The following is a 21,872-nucleotide window of genomic DNA, read 5'->3' as shown; positions in this document are numbered from 1 at the left end:
TTCATGGTATTCTTTACGATGAAGCCATCTATATAATGATTTTTTGTTTGCATGGAGTTTCATTCAATATTTAAATCTATTGTTGATTGTGAAGCATACTCCACAAATTTTCTACAACGCTTGTAGATGGTTGATCATGATTGTTAACTTACCAACTTCTCCAAAAGCTTAAGCTGTTGGAGAAAGGCATTATACTTTAACACTCCCCCGCACGTGTGGCCCACTTGGAAAACGTTGTGGCACGTGGTCCCACTTTGGGCCGACCATCGCATGTGGATTTTTGCTATCCGGGAGGTTTGAACTCGAGACCTTTGGCTCTGATACCATGTTAACTTACCAACTTCTCCAAAAGCTTAAGCTGGTTTGAACTCGAGACCTTTGGCGCTGATACCATGTTAACTTACCAACTTCTCCAAAAGCTTAAGCTGTTGGAGAAAGGCGTTATTTATCTTTTATACTTTAACAATGATAATAATTTTTTCCTTTCTTTTTTTTGTAAGTTTGTTGCTGGTTGTGGGAAATTTTTCGAAGGCACGGCTGAGCAAATGTACCAGTCGCTATGTGTGACACTGGGATCATTGCCAAAGCCCACTAGAGTTTACTGTGGCCATGAGGTAACATCATATATTGAATTTCTTTATGGAGAACTTATTTTTCCTTTAAAGCTACATTTAATGGCAATAACAATATATTATTGTTATCTGTGATGCATTTTCTTGGGATTTGTTTAAGAATAATATCTTCTAGTTTTGTGACATAGCTTAAAAACTCAACTGCTTGGTTGAAATTATGAACAAGTTGAATTGGGTGATTTAAGTGGGTGGGTAGATCCTTTTTTTTGGAATTCAAGAAAAGTCCTATTTCCTTATTCTTGAAAACGTTTTTACATTTCTTGATTGAATTTTACTTTCATCACTCAACAATATTCTCCAAAAACCCCACAAGGCAACACCAATCTTGTATTTATTGTCCTGTTACACTAAGCATTATTCATGTTAAGAGTAATTAAGCATCATCTAGGCTAAGAGAGACATATAATGGGTGTGAATTAGAGTACGCAAGGTATTAAATACATTGTTTTTAATCTTGGCTGATATGAAACAAAATGACCAAAATATTTCAATTTCGCCCGCCGCTAAAACAAAATCCACTTGGATTAAAAAAATTACAAGATTTCACCCAAAATTTCGGGATTTCATATGAAATTTTTGAGATTTCGTTTGAATTAAAATATCGCTCACAGCTGAGGCTCGTTGGCTGCTGGTTTGGTCACTTTGTCTAAATTAGGTGATTACGGAGGTTTAGATTCCACTCCTATGCCCCCCTCTACTGTACGGTCGTTTGAACAACCATTTTAACAAACGGAGTGCATAAGCATGTCACGACGGTGGTGTTCGATTGGTGACTGAAGCACGTGTCCACAAGGCGAATGAAATGACCACGAGGAAAGAGAGAATGCAAAAAAGCTTATTGCATTAATGATAAAGGGCGCTCAAGATAGCCGGATATCCTGCACGCCGATGGAAGTTAAACTACAGCTACGCTATGCTATGCTAAACTACGCCTGAGGTTGCCAAGCGATACAAGTAGCAGGGGCTGATTGCACCTCATACTTCATTGATTCCTTGCGGTGCGGATCTCCTGTAGCACCCAAGGCCTCAGGCAAGTCTTTATGGGTCACCTTGGCAGACGGTGTATGTGCTCAGGTGTGCCAGAACTAATCGCGGATCAACGAGTTCGGCAAATTTCGACAAACCAACCATATGATTGCTCAGAGCCAAGGTTCATCGGCTGATGGTTTGGTCACTTGTCCAAATCAAGCGATTACGGAGGTACGGAGGTCCGGAGGTCTGGGATCCCCTCCTATGGACCTCCTCTCGAGTATGGTCGTAAGAACAATTGTTTTAACAAAGGGAGTGAAAAGTCTATTCCTTTAATGATAAAAGGTGCATAAGATACCTGGATATCCTGCACAGCGATGGAAGCTACACTGCGTCTAGACTGTGAGTCTGTGACACTATGCTAAACTATGTCCCAGGGTTGTTGAGATATACAAGTAAAAAGAAAAGATAGGTAAATCTGATGTGTTTTGCGAGGGCCTCAAACAAATCAAAGGTTTGGGTATTTATTACTTCTGGGGAGTCTTAACGTCTTTCAGAATGTCTTCTTGCACGTCTCTTGTACCATTGCCTTGTTCTCTATTTCTCCATGTACCGACTTGGGTGATTGTCTTGTGCGATGTGTGGCGCTACCCACTCCCCTTTGCACATGTGGCGAGCTCCTAATCAGAAGCTTCTTTACTTTTCATTATGGTTAACCTTCCCATGTCTCTTCGTGCTGATCTCGCCGTGTTCTCCGGATCGTCCCTACATGTGGCACGATCTTGTCCTTGTAAATCTTTGCCGATTTTCCAGACAGACAATCCTTATCCTATTGACTTGTTGGCACATCTAGGGTTGTGCATTATTCGGGGTTAACCGAAGAACCGAACCGAACCGAACCGAAATTTATTTCGGCTATCGGTTCTGTTTTTCCCTCAATCGGTTCGGTTTTTCCCTCAATCAGTTCGGTTCCAGTTGTAAGAACATAGGAAATTTGGTTTTCGGTTTCGGTTTCGGTGTAAGACCATTTAAAATTTTGGTTACCCGAAAAACCGAATTACTCGTGTAAAGACTAAAATACCCAAAAAATGTAAATTTGAAAATGTTTAGGGTTAAGGCTATTTTAGTAGTTTCACATGATTTTACAAAAGCTAGGGTTATGGGTCTTTACTCTTTACAGAGAGGGAGAGTAAGGAGACTACACAACGATGTATAGTGGTTCGGTCACAACTTGACCTACTCCACTACCCATGTACTTGGTCGTTCCTTGGGATTTTCTCCACTATTGTGAGACTTCAATACGCCGTCTCTCCAAGCGTTACAAACAACATCACCTCCAAAGGGGACAAACCCTTATTGTACAATCCGCCTCCAAGGACGTTCTCCTTCGTTGCACACCGCCTTGAAGGATACAACTCCTCTTTGCAATACAATAATGATAAAGAAAAGAAAAAAAAACTCTCAGGCCTCTTAAAGGCAAATACAACTCTCAAAGCTCAATAACTCTCCTAATGATTGAAACTAAATGATCCTTGGAGATCCTCTTGATAAGAAGTAAATGCACAAGTTATGCTCAAGAGGTTGAAGAAGAATCCTTTTGATTTTGAAGGTTGAAAGCTCTAGGGTTTCATAAATGATGTTTCAAAAGGTTATTTAGAAGGTCTTTTATGAGGTATATATAGCCCTAGTAAGTTTAAGACCGTTTGGGGGCAAAACAGTAATAAACGGGTCAAAGAAAAGTGAGCCGCGCAAGCCCCAACGGCTATATTTCCAGACGGGGGCGGTCGACCGGGGTATGGCGGTCGCCCGTCAAGGGCTTTCTGTTTGATAAAAAATTTAGCTCAAAAACATTGCGCGGTCGACCGGGGAATCCGCGGTCGCCTGCCAAGACCTTCCTGAATGACTTTTGGATTTCCAGAAGCCTATCCGCGGTCGACCGGGTAGGCCTCGGTCGACCGGCCCGCCTTTGTTGGGTGAATGCTGGGATTCCAGCAATCATCCCGCGGTCGCCCGGGAGACCCCGGTAGACTGGCCCTGCTTTGAAATCTTGATTTTTAAAGTTTTGTTTATAGGGCTTTGGGCCATGGTCTTTGGGCTTTAGACTTGATTTTTCAAAAACATTTTGGAGTTTATCAAAATGATTTTCAAGGAGTTTTGAAAACACTAAATCATGCAAATACTAAATGTCAAGAGGACTCTAATGCATTCTAAAAACATAAGGACCTTGAGTCATCTCGAACTTCAATCTTCTTGGGCGCTTACATGAGCCATTTCTTGTCTTGAAATAGTCTTCAATCTTGTCCTTGCGCTTGTGGTTCCCTTGATTCTTTGATAGACTTTAAGAGTTGTATGAGGACTACTAAGTCTTGACTTTCGCCAAGATGAGCCCTTGATCTTCTCGCTTCAAGTGTTGATATAGATGTATCCTGTCTAAACCACAACACTAGAGAAGCCATTAGCCAACTACCATCAATTTGGGTTTGTTGATCATCAAAACATTGGTGGGATGTACCCTTGGGCTTACAAGAAAGTCAGGGCCCAATCCCTCGAGGAAGTGAACCTTGAGGAAGTGAACAACTCGAAGCCGATCCCGTTGTTGGGCGCCAGCAGCCAAATTAGACGTAAGGGGCATAAAAACGTCGAGCTGCTGACAGAGGGAGACAAAACTGTCTATAATATGGAGAGAGAGAGAGAGAGAGAGAGAGAGAGAGAGAGAGAGAGAGAGACGTGTCGCCATGTGGAGGTGCATCCACTATGAATAGATGGCACAAATGTTAGCAAGGTTGTCAACCCTAAATAGAGGATAGCTGTGTGGTCCAGACTTGCTTGGACATCAGAAGGCACATCATGGTGCCCGGAATATGAGGCCACAGAAGGGGGTGAATGAGAGTATCATCCTGCTCCCATCTCTCATAAGTGAGATCAGTGGAGGAGGGAGGATCTTGACGAATGAAGTTGACCTTACGCCGAGCGAGGAGGTAGGTCTCCTCGGCCATCTTCCAATTCAGGTAATTGGACCCGTCTAGTTTAATTGTAGTCATCGTTGGGAATGAACCCTCCACCGATGGAGAATGGGTAGATGAAGGAGCCAAAGGTGGTCGAGTGTCACGGACCTCAGGAGTCGGACTCAGAGAGGGATCCTCAATAACGGGAGGAGCCATGGAGACAAGGTGAGAAGAATACTCTCAACCACAACAACGACGAGGCAAATAGTAAGAAAAAAAAAGCCACTAGGCGAGCCCAAAGAGAAAACCACTGCCCCGAAGACCGCGTAGCAAAAAGAGACATAATAGTGCTATCAAGAGGGTACCATCAAGAGGATCGGAGCCGTGAGAGGAACAAATTAGAAAAAAATAGGATTTATGTCATGACGAAGAAGGTTAGAAGGGTATGAACTAGGGTTCAAAGAAGAGAGAGAGAGAGAGAGAGAGAGAGAGAGAGAGAGAGAGAGAGAGAGAGAGAGAGAGAGAGAGAGAGAGAGAGAGAGGTTTTAAGAAGGAATGGGGTGGAAAGGGTGAGAGGGTCAGGTGGGGTTGCCGGATGTGGAGGGAGGAGGTGAGAGGGGTGGGGGGTCGTCGGGAAGGGGTGATGAGGGTGTGGTGGGCTCCGGAAGGGGTGGCAGGAGTGGGAAGGGGGGATGCTGAAAGAGGTGGCAGGAATGGGGGGATGTCGGAAGGGGTGGCGGGAGTTTTTTTTTTTTGGGGGGGGGATGTTGGAAGTGGGTGGCAAGGGCAGGAAAGGTGTGGGTGGATGCCGGAAGTGGGTGGCGGGAGTGGGGAAGATGCCGGGGCAGCGAGGAAGCAAGAGGAAAGAAAAAGAAGGGAGGAAGGAGGAGGAGGAAGGAGAGAGTGAGAGGGGTTTCCAATGGAGGTTCCTAGGGTGCCACAACCCTAGGGCTCTGATGCCATGTGGAAGGAGAGGAGAGGAGAGGATGAGAGAGAATAGAGGACATTGAGAGAAAAGAGTGAGTTAGGGTGTGCTCCCCCTCACTTATGTATTTATATAAAAGAGGAGTACAGGGACTAAAGTGCCCTTAGGCACATATACACCTTCTAAAGACTAAGTAAGATGTAGATTGGAGAATGAAAACAATACTAGTTTCACCACCTTTCTGAGAAGGAATACTACTTTCACCACCTTAATATGTATCTAAAAAGGAAGGAGCAACCGAGCTTAAAGATTCTCGCCCCATTATCTTAGTGCATAGCATGTACAAAGTTTTGGATATTGTCTTAGCTAGAAGAATAAAAGTGAGGGTAAGAACTAGTCTCTCGATACGGAGCATTTGAAAAAGTAAACAAATTCCTGATATTCTTATTGCGAACGCATGTCTTGATTCAAGAAAGAGGGAAGAGCAAAAATTATTTGTAAAATTGATATGGAAAAGCTTATGATCATGTGCAATGTGAGTTTTTTGATTTATTCAAAGCTAAAATGGGTTTTTGAGAGAGAAAATGGGTGAATGCTTGTATGTCAAAATGGGTCACCCGTGGATTTTTTTAGTAGCATTAGAGGCATTCGTTAAGTAGATTCATTATCAACATATTTATTTATAATGGCTGTAGAAACCATTAATCTACTAAATTCAAGATTGGGGGATAGAGGCTTTATAGGAATACTCCTAAAAAAATTTCTTATCTCCAGTTTGCGGATGACCTTCTTATCTTCTGGAACAAGGAAGACCTTCTTATCTTCTTGAACTAGGAGGAATTAGAAGTCAATAATCTAAAAAGCACATTTAGATGGTTCAGTGGTCCCTGACTTGGAAATTAATTTTGGAAACTGCTTGTTGGCGGGCATCAATATGCAACAAGAGGAAGTTGATTCTTTAGCAAACGTCACGGGTTGTAGGAAAGAAGCGCTGCCAATCACCTACTTTGGACTTCCCCTAGGGTTTTGTATTCCAGCGCCTTTTGTTTGGCATCTGGTTATTGAAAGAATGGAAAGAAATTTAGCCTTTTGGGAAAAATTACCTCTCTTTTGGCGGAAGAATTGCCCTAAAAAAGTAGTTTTGGCTAATATACAGGTGTACTTTGTGTCCCTCTTCTCATTTGGGATATTAGACTTAGGAGGGACATTAAAGATACGGAAATTATCCATTCAAAACAAAAAAAAAGATAGGGTATTGATAACCTCTCTTTGCTTCTCAATTTGATTAGCAATTTCTACTGTTCTAGTCATGACCCTGATTCAAGTATTTGGATACCAGACTTCAGTGGAGTTTTTTCCTTGTTGGAATCAAAAGGGAGAAAATCTCCTCTTACTAGACATTGGAAAGCTATTGCCCCATCAAGAGTGGTAGCTTTCTCTTGGATGGTGGCGTAAAAAAAATCAACATGTGTAATAGGCTTAAAAAACGACACTGTCGAATTTATAGTAACACCATGTATCCTTTGTAAAGAAGCGGAGGATTGTACTAGGCTTAAAAGAAGACACTTTCAAATTTACAGCAGGTGTATCCTTTGTAAAGAAGCGGAGGAAAATTTAGATCATCTAATGGCCTGTGTAATAGGCTTAAAAGAAGACACTGTCGAATTTAAAGTAACACCATGTATCCTTTGTAAAGAAGCGGAGGATTGTAATAGGCTTAAAAGAAGACACTTTCAAATTTACAGCAGGTGAATTCTTTGTAAAGAAGCGGAGGAAAATTTAGATCATCTAATGGTCTGTTGCTCTCTCTCTCTCTCTCTCTCTCTCTCTCTCTCTGAATGGTTCCGTTGCTCATTCTCTTGGCACCTTTTATGTGCCAAGGAGCCTATTCTTAATTGGGGCGGAGATAGTAGGTGTATCCTTTGTTAAAAAAAGCTGAGGGAAATTTAGATCATCTAATGGTCTATTGCTCATTGTCTTGATACCTCTGTGCCATTATTAATACTTTGGGATTTCATAGATTCTTCTATCGTCAATCCAGGTGACTATTCTTAGTTGGAGCGTAGTTTGTTTGGAAGTACTACAAAGTTTTATTGAGGTTTTGCAAATTTGGAAGGAGAGGAACAATCGATTTTTCAAGGAAAGGAATATTACGTTGGGAAAAATGATAATGGATGTTGCAATAAAAAAGAATGTCCATTCAAAAAAAAGATAACGGATATCGAAGTTGAGCTCATCCTTTGTGCTCATAATAGCAAAAGAACACCGTCTTATTCCTAAATAAATGCTTATAAATTGAAAAACTATCATTTGGGAGAAAGGACAAAAAGTCGGAGCATCTCCCAAGCGGTCGACGTCTCATAGTGGGTGGATCAAGCTCATTTTTTTGATGGTAGCTCCAAGGGCAGACCAGGTCAAGCTCGTAGGGTGGGGGATTTCCGGGACTCAAATGTGAATGTGCCTATGTATTCTAGGCCAGCTAGTGTTTGTGACTCCAACAAAGCAGAAGCAAGGGCTCTACTTTGTGGCTTAAAGATAATTTATCTCATCTTTAAGTGGACAATCATAATTGAAGGAGATTCAACAAACACGATTGTATGGGCAACCAAAATTCAAAGGGGCCGTAGTTATTAACATTGCGGAGATTCTGGAGCTGTGCATGAAAATTAATCCGTTACTACAACTTAAACCTAGATCGGCGAATGATATGGCAGATAATCTTGCGAAGGATAGTGTGTACAGGGAAGAGTTGGTAATCCGCAATTCATTTCTTCCACAAATTGTACTACGTAAGGGTATCAGTTGTAGGGACTGTACTTGGGACAGCTCGTCTCTTAAGCTTTTTTTTTTCTTGCTTTATGGTTGTAATTTCTGTTGTAAATCTATTGACGTCATTAATTATGCTGAAATCTGCAATAAAGTATCTGTTATTGCTTTAGAAAAAAAGTACAAAAAGGCACTCTAATAAATATAAGTTCCTCAATGTTATGTAACTTAATATAAATTCTTCAAAAATATGTAAACGGTATCAGATAATAAGGATTATTAAATTGATGGTCTAAAGTACATGCTCCTGCTATGCTTCACCCACGTGACAAACTAAAATGACGTGTTCTTGTCATGCACAATATTGCAACGATCTCCCTCATTGGTTTGTTAGGAACTTTATGTTTTTTCTATACTGTATGTACTTTGAAGCATGTTTTGTCTGGTTGCCATTCGAAAGGTAACATGTAAACTTCTTCTCTCTCAGTACACAGAAAAGAACCTACGCTTTGCACTGACAGTGGAACCAGAGAATGAAAAGATAAAGCAGAAGCTCTCATGGGCTCAGAATCAGCGACAGAAGAACTTGCCAACCATTCCTTCGACCATCGAAGAAGAGTGGGAAACCAATCCTTTTATGCGTGTTGATCTACCGGAGCTGCAGGTAACATGCTTCCTGAGTCATGGATCCCGCCTTATGGTGGTTAACGAATAGTATGAACCCTAAGCTTTTAGGAATGGTTGCAGTCCCTTGGTTTTCAACAATGACCAAAAGTACCCGATTCCTCTTCTGCAAAACGATTTGTCCACACATTGCATTGCATTTTTTTCAGCATGTTGAAGCACTTTTGGGAAGTCTTTATTTACTTATAAGAACCAAAACATAAATCAATCAAAAAAGAGAGAGCATTAAATAAAGGCGGAGAAAAAACTAAAAAGGGTGGTTTACTCTTAGCTTGCAGGTCTGTCATGTCGTTGGCCTCATCAAGGATAACATCTTAAAAATAGGATTGTGAACCTAACTTATTCACAAAGCACCAAGAGAATTATACAAATGATTGCTGAAGTAAGAGCATTGCATGAAATAGATGACGCTTCTGGAGTAATGTATTCAGTTCAGTTTTCAATAAAGCAGGAAAGGACCATACCACAAGAGAAGAAATCTTCTGGAGTTCTGGCTGCTCTTTTACTGAAGAAGACGACGTTGTGTCCCACCAGGATATACAAACTGTCTCACCGGACATGCTGCAGGAAATTTGATGATTTCGAACACTCCGTTTTAGATTGGCTGTGGTACAATAATTACATTGTCTGATTGTCCAATTGGTGGCCTACCAATATATGGTGCAAACCAGAAACAAATGTCTTCTCTTGTTTAGTAACTGTCAGTTTGGAGGACCATTTGTCTATCCAATTGGTGCATCACATACCAGGACCCGATGGGTAATAGTTTTACCAAATCACTACCCTTTTTTTAAAGGTTATGATTTTGTTGCATTCCCCACTGAAAAACAAAGCAGCCCGGGGAACAAGGTATCCCCCAACAGCTAGCAACCACAACAATCATCACAAAACAAAGATGCTGTTGAAATAAAGCAGCCTACGCCTCATCAGTTCTTCCCCATTCCTAACCCCAGATTTCTGCAGTCTTTAGTGACCAGTGGCTATGATCCTCATCCCCTCCCTATCCACTCCTTCCTTAGGTAACTTATCTCTATCTTCGATTATTTTGAGTCAATTGTGCGATGATTACCTTTCCCCATTACCGGTTTAATTTCTCCCCCAACTGCTATGCATCAAGAATCGTCACCAAGCATATGGGGTTGGGTTTTCCTGTTCTTTGTGGAGTAACAAATTTTAATCTCTTCTACCATTTTGATTCCTTAAGCTTATAGACATTTATTTAATTCTAGAATACTCTAGAATATCTTGGTTGGAGTACAAAGCGAACTAGTTTTTCTGTTTGAGGATTTCAGTTTTTGTCATGATAATTTAGCGAATAAACATTTCTTCATTTTGCAGGCAAGAGTTGGTTGTAATTCTCCCGTCGAAGCCCTCCGGGAACTAAGGAAACTGAAAGACAACTGGAGAGGTTAATGAAACATGGTTTGTCATGTCCACTCGTCCTGTGTTCTATACGGTGAGAAAGTCTTCAGTGGGTTCATATAACATGTTTCAGATACTGGCCTCTTGAGATAAACTCATGTACAAATGTCCGAAAACCTGGTGTCAGTTGTTGCATATCACATACTTATAAGAGCTTTCTGCTATGCAATCTAACTAGTCTCAAATGATTGGTATGATTTTAGTTTCTCTTTCACTAATACAGGAAAAAAAACTTTTGACCTTCGGTATCTCTATTTCTATGTTTTGTAGCCACAACCATTCCCTTCTCGTCACTTTTGGTAATAAACAGCCTCTAGAAAGAAAAATGGACCCTGTACTTTGACGGTGCTCCCAATCAACGAGGGTGCAGACTAGGGGCAAATCTGCCATGCTTAGTCACTGTTCAGGTGTAATGTAGCTCTTGAATCGTTATTTTGGAGCTTGTACTCGGGCATAGGTTTTGCAGAAGTTCTGCTCCTTTTGGCCATCTTCTTTTCATGATTTGCTTGCATAGATTCTGGCAATTGAGATGGTTAATTTCTTTAGCTTCTTGGATTTCACCCACTGTCCAAGGCCAGAGCTAGCTTTGCTTAAATAATTTAGTCTTTGTGTGGAATGATATTTCTACCACCTTGTGGTGGTTTTGGTTTGAAGAGGTAGATGGATTGATCTGTGGTTGTCTTTATACGGCTATATTGGGAGAAAATGTTTTAAGAATTGGGCCCTGAGATGTGTGCTTTGGAGTCTTATGGTTGAGACCCAAATGTTATTTAGAAGTGAATAACTTTGAAGAAGCCTTCAGGATAGGTTGGTTTCAAGGTGGCTATTGCATAGAAAATTGGCTTACAGATAGGCAGATATGTAATTTTATATGCTTGGATAGTTGGAAAAAAAGGGATTAATAGTACATCAGTGGCAACCCTATTCTTGATGAACGAAAATGATTATGCCTACGCACGGGACTGCTGATCTGAAGGGCCATCACAGGCAACCCGGCAGCCCAGGTTAGGTCACTTTCATGTGATTCTCCAACAGCAAATTAACAACCCCTGGGGTCTTATCTATTGAGCCTCGAAGAAAGCGTTTTTCCTCTCTAGACCATTAGTCATAAATATCTGTATCATGAACTTCTTTTGAGATCTATTTGGGGATATTTATTTATTTATTTGTTATTTTCAGGTTTATAGGAGGAAAAAGTATTGGTAAATAAAATAGGTAAAATCTATAAAAATATAAAATTTAGGAAAAATTGCCAATGGGTGACGCCAAAATACGAGAATTGCTAACAGGGACACTCTTTTGAAAAGTTATAAAAGGGGGTCGAAAACGGGTTATCAAGTCCAAAAAGGGGTTATCAAGTACGTAAACAGCGATTATCAAGTTCATAAAGACTTGATAACCCTTGTTTAGACTTGATAACCCCTTGTGAGATTCAATAACCCTGTTGAGAACTTGATATCCCCGCCTTCCCCGGGCTAGATCTGATAAATCTGTTTAGGTTAGAGTTGTTAAATCATATTTAGACATGTTAACCATTTGATAACCGCTTTTTAGACTTGATAATCCCTAGGGGAATTTTGGTCCGTTTTTCCGGCAAATTCCGTTTTCGACCCAATTTATAATTTTTCAAAAGAGTGTCCCCGTTGGCAATTCTTATCGTATTTTGGTGTCCCTCATTTACAATTTTTCCTAAAATTTAAGAATGAGTTTTGGACAATAAATAATGTCATAAAAATTCTATAAGAGAGGAAGATTATGCAAGGTATCCAACACTACATATGTAGCTTTAATTCTTAAAGAGCTTATGAATTAAAATATTTCAGGTCCACCAACTTCCAAAGCATCTACAAAATAGTGGTCAAGATTCTAACTAGGAGGCTAAAGTCATACTCTTCTAAAAGACGCGGGGAGAGAGGGATAGTCAGCAAAATCAGTTTGGAAAAGGCCTATGGCCATGTGGATTGGACTTTCCATGTCTTTGTGCAGGGGAAGTGGGACAAAATGGAGAACTTAGATTAAAGCTTGTATTGCTAGATCTATCTTCTCAATCCTTGTCAACGAAAACACCTGTAGGTTTCTTTGAAAGCTCTAGAGTTCAGGGCAAGAAGATCTTCTCTCACCATGCCTATTCATCTTTGGTAGTGGAAGTCCTGGGCCTCATGATATCAAGAGCTCTAAAAGAGGTTTCATTAAGAGGCTGAAACCAAGTAACAATTCTTCTCCGACCACTCACCTATAGTTTGCAGATGACTCTTTAATCTTTATGGAAGAAAAGGCGGAGAACGTGCGTAATCTCAAGAGGGTATTTAGATGATTCCAAATGACTTCGGGCCTCTCATTGGTTAGAATTAATATGCATTCTAAAGAGGTGGAAGATTTTGCATCTATCCTGGGTTGTGGAAAAGAAGAATTACCATTGATCTATCTTTTCTTTTTTTTTTAATATGACTTTTATTAATGAAAAAAACCGATCAGGGGACAAGATGTCCCCAGCCGGAGCTCAGGCCAATCACCCTGCGACCATTACAACTGACGGATACAAAACCAACAATAAACACTACCCATCCCCTGCCCCCATAACATTCCCCAGAAGTATAATGCTCATCGAATCCAGTGACACCCTGCTTAGCCAATTCATCTGCCGATTCGTTAGCCGAGCGTCTCGTGTGGTTTATGGTTGATAATTGGCCAGATTGAATGGATTAAGTCCTTCACCTTTGACCTATCTAGGTTTACTGCTGGGGTAAGCATCTCTTTGGCACGGAATCCCTCTAAAATGATGTGGCAAAAAAAGAAAAGAAAAGAAAAGGAAAGGAAAGGAAAAGAAAAGTAAAATGAAAAAAATACAAAAAAGGGTGTTTTGCTGTTGAGAAAAGAGAGAATGTGAGGATTTGTTCCCCGTAGCCGAGAGCATAGTTGGCAAAACGTGATTCGGCAAAAAAACGAGATGGCAAAAATTCAAGTTTAAAACGGTATCGGTTCGTAGTAAAAAAAATGGAAACACAGGAAAATGAGTTTAAAATTTTGTCATTTACAAAATATGGTAAAAACGTGTTTAAAACGCATTTTAAACATGTTTAAAACGTTTGACTAATAAAAACAGAGTTTTTGTGTATTGTGAAAGTTTTAAACGAGTATTAAACGGCAGACCAATAAAACATAAAACGAGTTTTTTTTTTTTTGGGGAAAATTACATTTACACCCCCTCCAGTTTCTGACACATCCACTTCCACCCCTATAGTTTAAAACAGGACAAATACACCCATGTAGTTTCAATTTGTTTAAGGTAGGCCCCCTCAGCTGATGGTTCGTCCATAGATTGAAGGGTTAGGATGATCCGATGGAGCTGATTTTTTGGGCACACCCTATCTATGTCAGGACCCATCAAATGACCGCTTTGGATCATCCAAACAATGTGGGCCCACATTATTTGGATATTTTTTAGTAGTGTTTGGATTCGGCTATGGGCCTACATTATTTGGATGATCGAAAGCGTTCATTTGATGGGCCCTGACATAGATAGGGTGTGCCCAAAAAATCAGCTCCATCGGATCATCCTAACCCTTCAATCGATGGACGAACCTTCAGCTGAGGAGGCAAACCTTAAACAAAACAAAACTAGAGGGGATGTCTTTGTCACTTTTTAAACTATAGGGGTTGAAGTGGATGTGTCAGAAACTAGAGGGGGTGTATATGTAATTATCCCTTTTTTTTTTTCAAACAAACGCACTTTAAAACGGAGTTTTGCTAACTATGGCCGAGAGGTCATGATTGTCAACCTTCCGAGCGAACCCCCCCCCCCCTCTCCTCTTCTTTTCTTTAGCAGAACACTTTCCTTTTCAAAAGAGAAAAACCCTAATCTCTTCTCATTGTTGATGTGGAGAAAATCTTGTGCAAGTAATGGCGGCCAAGGTGTTCATCTCACCTGCTCCCAAGATTCGACCTTAGTTTTTCGAGGGAGGGAGACTTACATCTTCTGCCACCTCTCTCCCAAGTGCTGATCGGGTTTTGGAGGGTGGAGGAAAACCAAAGCCAGTTCCGGTGTTACGTGCTTTATGGGTCCCACTTGGAGTAAAATAAATAAGTTTTTATTTTGTTGTGTGTAGAGATTGCTTTCTTAGTTGTTTGATTTGGGTAGGACTATCATAGGGTTATCTAGATTAGGGGTTTTCTATAGGGTTATCTAGATTAGGGGTTTTCTATAAATAATATGTACGCTTCCTTTTTTAAAGTAATGAAGAAAACTTGTATAAATTAATGAAGAAAACTTGTATGAGAAAGTGTCCTGTGCACAAAGCAGGACTGATCCTTCCTTTCAAGTGGATCAAGAGGCTGATCTTCCCTCTAAGAAGATTAAATCCGTTACGAACTCGAATAACATCCGGTTTTAGGTTAGGGTAGAGGAGGAAGCCGACAACGATTTCACATCTTCTGTCACTTCTCTCCCAACAGCTGATCGGGTTTTGGAGGGTGGAGGGAGACAAAAGCCAGTTCTAGTTTTAGGTATAGGGCAGAGGAGGTAGACGACAACAAGACTTCGTTTTTTGCCCTTTTTTTGGTGCCCGATAAAGTCAGATTTCCGATGGATTTTGAGCATTTCCTTAGTTGTAGACGGATTTTGAGGTGTGGAAATTGCATTGCCACATTGGCAATAATGGATTCCATGCAGGATGTTGGGTTCTCTGAAATTATACAACAAAACATCGGTTTTTTCTCTTACCTATGGAAAATGAGGGCATTTCCTTTTCCTTTCCACCCGAAGTGATGCCACTGAACGGAGCCATGTCATTGTTCTTCTCCACCCGACCCTCTTCCATTTTTTTAGAATTTGGTAGTTGAAAGAAAACTTGCTAACTGAAAGAAGAAATACATATCATTCGGAGGAAGGATTACACGCAATGGCGGAGCCAGGATTTATACATAAGGGGGGCAAGTTATACATAAGGCCGGGCCCAATTGAGTTGGCCTATTAAGAAGTTTGACCCAACTCAACAGGGGCAGTTGCCCCCCTTATGCTACGTGTAGCTATGCCCCTGATTACACGTGAAAGCGGTGCTGGATTTGTTGGTGTATTCATGTCATTGTACAAGATTCCAGCAAATGTGGCTAAGAGGATAGAGAAATTACAAAGAGATTTCTTATGGAAGGGAGGGGAATTAAATAGAAGACTCAAAGATTTCACCAAATGGAAGAGTGATGAATTAAATCCCAAGGTGGCTTGGGAACTTGCAACATTTGCAAGGCACTGTGGGGGTGGAGATATGGGGAAGAGTAGAGTGCTTTATGCCAATAGATCATTGGGGATAAATATGAGCGGGAATGAGGCGGGGGGATCGGGAGAGTAGGAACCTTGTTATAGACAAAGGTTCGGGAGCATGGAAGTGGATTTCCGCATCTAGATATTTATATGAATCCCTTGGTAGATATAGAGTGGGGAGGGGCATGGATTGAAAATTCGGTTTCAGTATCGAAATCAAATCTTTTTTTTAAAATTTCGGTCATTTCGGCCGAAATCAAACCCGAAATCCGGTCCAAACTGAAATCCGAAATTTCAGATTTTGGCCGAAATTTAAAACCTTGGAGAGGGGAGAGGGTACAAGGTTTTGGGTAGATCCATGGATAAGTGAGTTGAGTGTATGCCACGCTTTCCGAGCCTTTACATCTTAGTGACCAATAGAGTCAAGAGTTTGTAATTACCTAGTTAGGAGCATGGTTTTAAATTTTGACTGAAACCCAAAATTTCAGGTTTTGGTCAACCCCGAAACCGAAATTGGGTAAAATCGAAACGTTCCGAAATTTTGAAATTTCATTTTCCCTGAAATTTCGGTTTGAAATTTAAGGAAAATCTCCAAAAATAATCTGGATTTTATTCTTTATTTAATATTTTCCCGAAATTTCAGCCGATTTGGTAATATCATTCGAAATTTTATTTGATTTTGTTAGATTTCATCCGAAATTTCGAAATTCCGGCTGAAATTTCAGTTTCGGTTAGGAACGAAACGCATTCAGAAACCGAAATTTGAAACCTTGGTTAGGAGGGAGGATGGAAGGGTTTCTTGGGACATTAGGCGTTGCCGCAACCTTAAAGATGAGGAGATCACAAGTTTCTCCTCTCTTTTAGAAAAAAACCTTGCATGCTTTTTATTGTTCTTTCAACCTGCCTGACGAGAGAGTATGCCCCTGATCCTCGAGGCTCGATTTTTGTTTGTTCCATTTTTACAGGTTTAACACTATCAACAGAAGATCTTCCCGCCCTGCAAAGATTTGGAAATCCCTGGCTCCTCCAAGAATCATTACTTATGCTTGGACGACGGTGAACAGAAAAGTTGACACCATTGACCTGCTTAGAAAAAGAAAATCCCATCTTGTAAGCGGGTTTATATTCTACAGAAAGTAGGATGAGGATGAGACACTGGACTACATACTGGTGTATTGTCCGTTCTCACACCGAATATGGCAGGCCATCATTGACAGTTTCGGACATGTGGCTCCGTTTGGTTGCCAGTAAAATCTTTATCCTGGGAAGTTTTAGTAAAATTTTGATCCCATCCCATGTTTGGTTGCCTTTTAGCACTATAATTTTTTTAATCCAACTCTTGTAATGATTGCTTGTGTGGTGAATTTTTTAATCCCACTTTTGTAATGATTGCCTTTTCATCCCATCCCAAAATAATCCCAGGAACCAAAAATAAGCTTGAGAAGAATTTTGTTCTTCCCAACAGTTCAAGCAACCAAACAAAGTTTTTTTTTTCCCCACCATAGTCCGGTCAATCAAACATGGGATTTCTATTTTACTGGGATACTTCTAGGACTTTTTTTTTCCTCCAATCTCTTGGGATTTTTTTTCTCCCACATAAATCCCAGGGACAAAAAAAAACCCGGCAACCAAACAGAGCTGAATTAGGGAAGAGTTTAGGAAGAATACTAATAGATGTGAAAATTGATTTAATCGCTTGGGGTGGAAAGCAAAATCCAGGCGCAAGCTATCAAGTGATTGATATATTACCCACCAAAAAAAAAAAAAGTGACTGAAATTTTAAGAGAATGGCAAACTATTGATAAATGGGCAAGAAGTATGGAAAACCATTGCACCAAAATGACAACCCCCACCAACTGAATGGCTAAAATTGAACTTCGATAGGAGCTCAAAAGGAAAGCTAGTGCCTGCAGTCATCAGAGGAATCATCCGTGACTCATGTGGTATTATTATGGAGCCTCAAGTGATATGTGAATGCTCGTCTGGGTCCCCAAATAATCGAAAGGGATTCAACCAATATGCTTATTTAGGCGTATAACAAGGTGAAAGGTCCATGAAAATTAGCCACACTTACCTCTGAAATTAGGGACCTTATCTGGATTGTTGTTCCTCAAATTCAGCATGTTGAGAGATCAGCTATCAAAAGCGCCAACAAATTGGCAAAAAAAGTGGTGGATATAGTGCGACTTCGGATCGTAGAATCCAATGCTAATAGTGATCAGAATCCAACCTAAGGGATCACAGTCGGTTATTAGGCCAACGCTTGTCGCGGAACAACACCTGTGGAAGTCATATGAGATGGCATTTATAGAGTATGGTGATTACTTAATTTTTAAAAATTATCGATATTTTTTTATGATATTTTCACGATAAAAATAAAATATGAAGTATCTTAGCATTTTTTAGAATCTTTGGAAAAAATCAGAATTTTGTCGCTTTATCAAAAAAATTGTAAAATATTACAGTTTTTTTGTAAATATCGTATATATTTGTGACTATGCTTCAGACTTGGTATCTCTTTTGACTCTATATGAGATAGCACCTGATATCTTAGAGTTGGGCTGCAACTTGGGTGGGTTTTACCCGATTGGGTCGGGTTTAGATATCATGGGTTTTGGGTTGGGCCGGGTTTCGGGTTGGAAAACCTGACCCTATCTCAGGCCAGGTCGGGTTTTAAGAGAAAAAAACGAAACCCGAAACCTGACCCAACTCTTATATGCATATTATAAAATTCTTAAATACCTCTTAAACAGCATAACAAATTATTTTCCAAATCTACCAAGGACAGCTGGTAGATTGGGATACTAGCTAGAACTGCTTTAGCTAGCCTCTTAAATAGGCTTCCTGCCTTAATTAGTTTATCTATTAACAATACTTACTGGGCAGTTGACCATGGACAGCTGGTAGATTGGGATACTAGCTAGAACTGCTTTTATTAGAGTAATCCTGCATCCTCTTAAGACCAAATTTCTGTTCTACTCTCTCCGTGATGTGTTCCCAACTTTCTTTTCTAGGTCTTCCTGCACCCAACGGTAGACCGAGATAGGTAGAAGGCAATGAAACTATTGAGCATCCTAAGATCCTTGCCAATCCTAGGGTGGTTTCTGCTTCCAAGTTGATGCCATATAACTTGGATTAATGAGAGTTTGATCATTGGCCTGTGATTATTTATAACACCGGAGAATGGCTTTGAGGTTCAATGCCTTAAGAGGATCATGGGAGCTGAATAATAGCGTGTCGTCGGCAAACTGTAGATGAGAGATTAGGTTTTCTGATCTACTTCAAACCATCTTGTTAACTTTTCTCTTTTCCTTTATACAATAGTATGCTCAAAGTCTCTGCCACTATCACAAATAGAAAAGGAGACAAGGGATCACCCTATCTAAACCCTCTAAAAGACTTGAGGAATCCTTTTGGAGATATGTTGATCAGAACTCATAACCAGGCCAAGGACACATTTCGATAGCCAAGATCTCCACCTACTCCCCAAAACCCATTCTTTCGAGGAGATAGTCCAGGCAGCCCCATTCCACTAGTACCTTAGCCAACACCTTATATAGGCATCCCAGCAAACTGATTGGACAGAAATCAGAAACCTTTGAGTCTCCCTTCCCTTTCGGAATTAGAGCAATGAAAGTTGCCCCAGTACCCCTATCAAGCTCCAATCCTTCAAAGAACTGCTGAAAAAAGCTCATTATGTCATCTTTCACATCACCGAAGCAATATTGGAAGAAAGCAAGAACGAAACCGTCCGGTCCTGGAGATCTATCCTTTCCCAAAGAAAAGACTCCTCTTTCTACTTACTCCTCCAAGAAAGGTCATTTCAACTCTCTTCTATCTTCCTCCTCTAAACACCCAAACTCCATCCCTTCAGGAATGGGCCTATCATCTCCTTCAGAAGAGTATAGTTTCTTATAATATTCCATAATTTCTTTAATAATTGCCTCCTTGTTATCTATCATGGCAGCATTTACTTGCAAAGCCTCAATCCGATTACCACGTCTCCGCAGTACTGCCATAGGATGAAAATACGCCGTATTTTTATCTCCTTTCAACCGTTTCACCCGTGATTTTTGACACCATGATATTTCAACTTGTAGCATTAAGCGATTATGTTCCTCCTTACGTCTTCCCGCTTCTTCCACTTCCACAGCATACGCTTGGCCTTCCAACTTCTTCCCCACTATTTCCTTAATTCGGACTAGTAGCCATGCTTTTCTTTCGCCCCAAACCCTTTCATTCTCCTTTTTCCAGATCTTTAGCTTGCTCTTAACATATCTAAGTTTGGAACCAATTGCAACATCCGCCAGCCCTGACACCCTGTGTTCCTTCCACCAATTCCCCAGCTTCTCCTCCATTTTGAGGATTTCCAACCAAGCTATCTCAAATATGAATGGAGATGTACCCCACGATTCTAGTCTTGGGTCCAACAAGATCGGATAGTGATCTGGTACTGAATGTTGCAAAGCTGTTTGACAAACCTCAGGGATGCTAGATAGCCATCCTTGGCAAATGAGAAATCTGTCAAAGCCTGCTTCTGCTTCCATTTCTGGACCATGTGAATTTGACCCCCAAAAGTGGGAGATCAATGAACTCATGATTAGCCATGAAATCCGCAAAAGCTCTCATATTTTGGCTAGAATGAGAGCAACCTTGTCTTTTCTCCACCGTTCTGATTTCATTAAAATCCCCACCCAGGCACCAGGGGTGAGACCACTTCTCTCTTACCTCCTCCAATTCCCACCCATAGTGCACTCCTCTCCTCTCTCAACACCGATCCATAGATTCCAGAGTGTCCAGAGCGAACTATTATTAGCATTTTCATCACCACAGATAAAGAAAATCTGCCACACCATGATTCTTGCAATTCCAGTTTAGCTGAATCCTAGGCAACAATAATTCCCCCAGATGCTCCAACTGCATCCATTGACATGAAGTCCCAATAGCTCGGGATGCCCGGCCCTTTTATTGCAGCTCCGTTAACTGAGGACCATTTTGATTCTTATATGCAAAGAATATCAGGTTTTTGCTTCCTTCACTTGGGCTTGTTTCTCTAGGGAGCCCAACCCATTAATGATGACAGAATCTTCATGAGAACCATATTAAACTTTTTGATTTCCCCTTGGAGGAACTTCAGCCCCTCCAATCTTCATGATTCGCCTTGGTTGCCCTTAAGAGGCGTCATCTATATTCATCTTGAAAGATGTTCCTAACTGTCTTATCCAAATCACCCAAAAAAACAAACACTTGTTTTGAGATCCCTAGGAATCTGTATATTGTTCCCTTAAATTTCTTTGGTTAGGACGGGACACAAACTGTAGAACATAGTCCTTAGCCCTAACAGACAAAACTAAACCAAAAATTGCTTGAAAACACGACATTGGTAATAACACCACTGTTTTCAATTCTCACATATTCCAATCAGACTGATTTTCTATCAACTCCCAAACCCAACCACAAAATCCTTGACACTAATTGAAGAAAGCCAAAGCAAGGCCCCAAGTGCTCACACTAACTCTTAACAGACCAACCCATTTTGCCCAAAACCATCATTATTTGCTAACTGCTATTCTAAACCCCAAACTAGAAGCTATTCTAAAGCTCAAACCCTATATTTGACTGAATTCTCCAAAAAATCTTGCCCATGTACCCTTATCTTCCAATCACAAAGCCTTTTGGTTGGATCTTAACATAAAAGCACTGCTTTAAAAACTCCCTGACTCAATCATCAACTCACCTGAGTTGACTCGGTTATAACTTGCCTATCAAGTCAATCAAAAACGCCTTTTGACTTATCATGGTTACTGAAAAGTTGACCATGTCTCATTGACTCACCCGAGTCAGCTCCTTTTTTATCTTGTTCACGTTCTTGGACGAGCTCGAGTTTTTAAACACTGCCCATCTTCACTAAATTTGCAGAAGCCCTTTATAAACTGCAAGGGAATGCATGCTTGAAAAATGTATCCTGATTTCACTGGAATTTGGCCATTTCAACAGACTTAGGTCCTCCACACCAGTGCTTCTCTGAGGTAGTTGCACAAAAGTTGACACATTACAGTTAATAATATCCATAATAAATGGTTCAAATAGAGAATCATAAGCTCGCATTCCTCGAATATTGCATGCCTTTTACCCATTTCCCCATTAGTTCCGAGCAAACCTGAACCACTTTCCAGCAGTAAATCGTTCTCTGATCCTGAACTCAAACAGTTATATACTTCCGACCAGTACTACAGACATAGACCAAAGGTGTTAAACCCATGTCAACCAAA

General features: G+C 40.6%; 2 protein-coding genes across 2 annotated transcripts in view; one reads left to right on the top strand and one right to left on the bottom strand.

Moving 5' to 3' along the window:
• GLY2 (Metallo-hydrolase/oxidoreductase superfamily protein) overlaps positions 1–10,584 on the top strand; it is a 45,508-nt gene extending 34,924 nt beyond the window's left edge. Inside the window, exons 5-7 of the mRNA XM_077383146.1 lie at positions 501–614; positions 8,725–8,901; positions 10,260–10,584. Of these exons, the coding sequence (XP_077239261.1) occupies positions 501–614; positions 8,725–8,901; positions 10,260–10,334 (366 nt within the window). The 3' untranslated portion in view covers positions 10,335–10,584. The remainder of the gene's footprint in view (positions 1–500; positions 615–8,724; positions 8,902–10,259) is intronic.
• An 8,834-nt stretch (positions 10,585–19,418) lies between these two features.
• On the bottom strand, positions 19,419–20,147 carry LOC143878986 (uncharacterized). Its single transcript, XM_077381197.1, has one exon. The coding sequence runs from the start codon at positions 20,145–20,147 to the stop codon at positions 19,419–19,421; it is 729 nt and encodes a 242-aa protein (XP_077237312.1).
• Between the last annotated feature and the right edge of the window lie 1,725 nt (positions 20,148–21,872).

This window comes from Tasmannia lanceolata, unplaced genomic scaffold (genome assembly GCF_043159265.1).
Source record: "Tasmannia lanceolata isolate RefF3 unplaced genomic scaffold, GAP_Taslan_0.1 ptg000006l, whole genome shotgun sequence".
In the NCBI taxonomy this organism is placed as follows: Eukaryota; Viridiplantae; Streptophyta; class Magnoliopsida; order Canellales; family Winteraceae; genus Tasmannia; species Tasmannia lanceolata.
The sequence above is the reverse complement of the archived record's forward strand: the minus strand, read 5'-3'. Positions and strand labels throughout refer to the sequence as shown.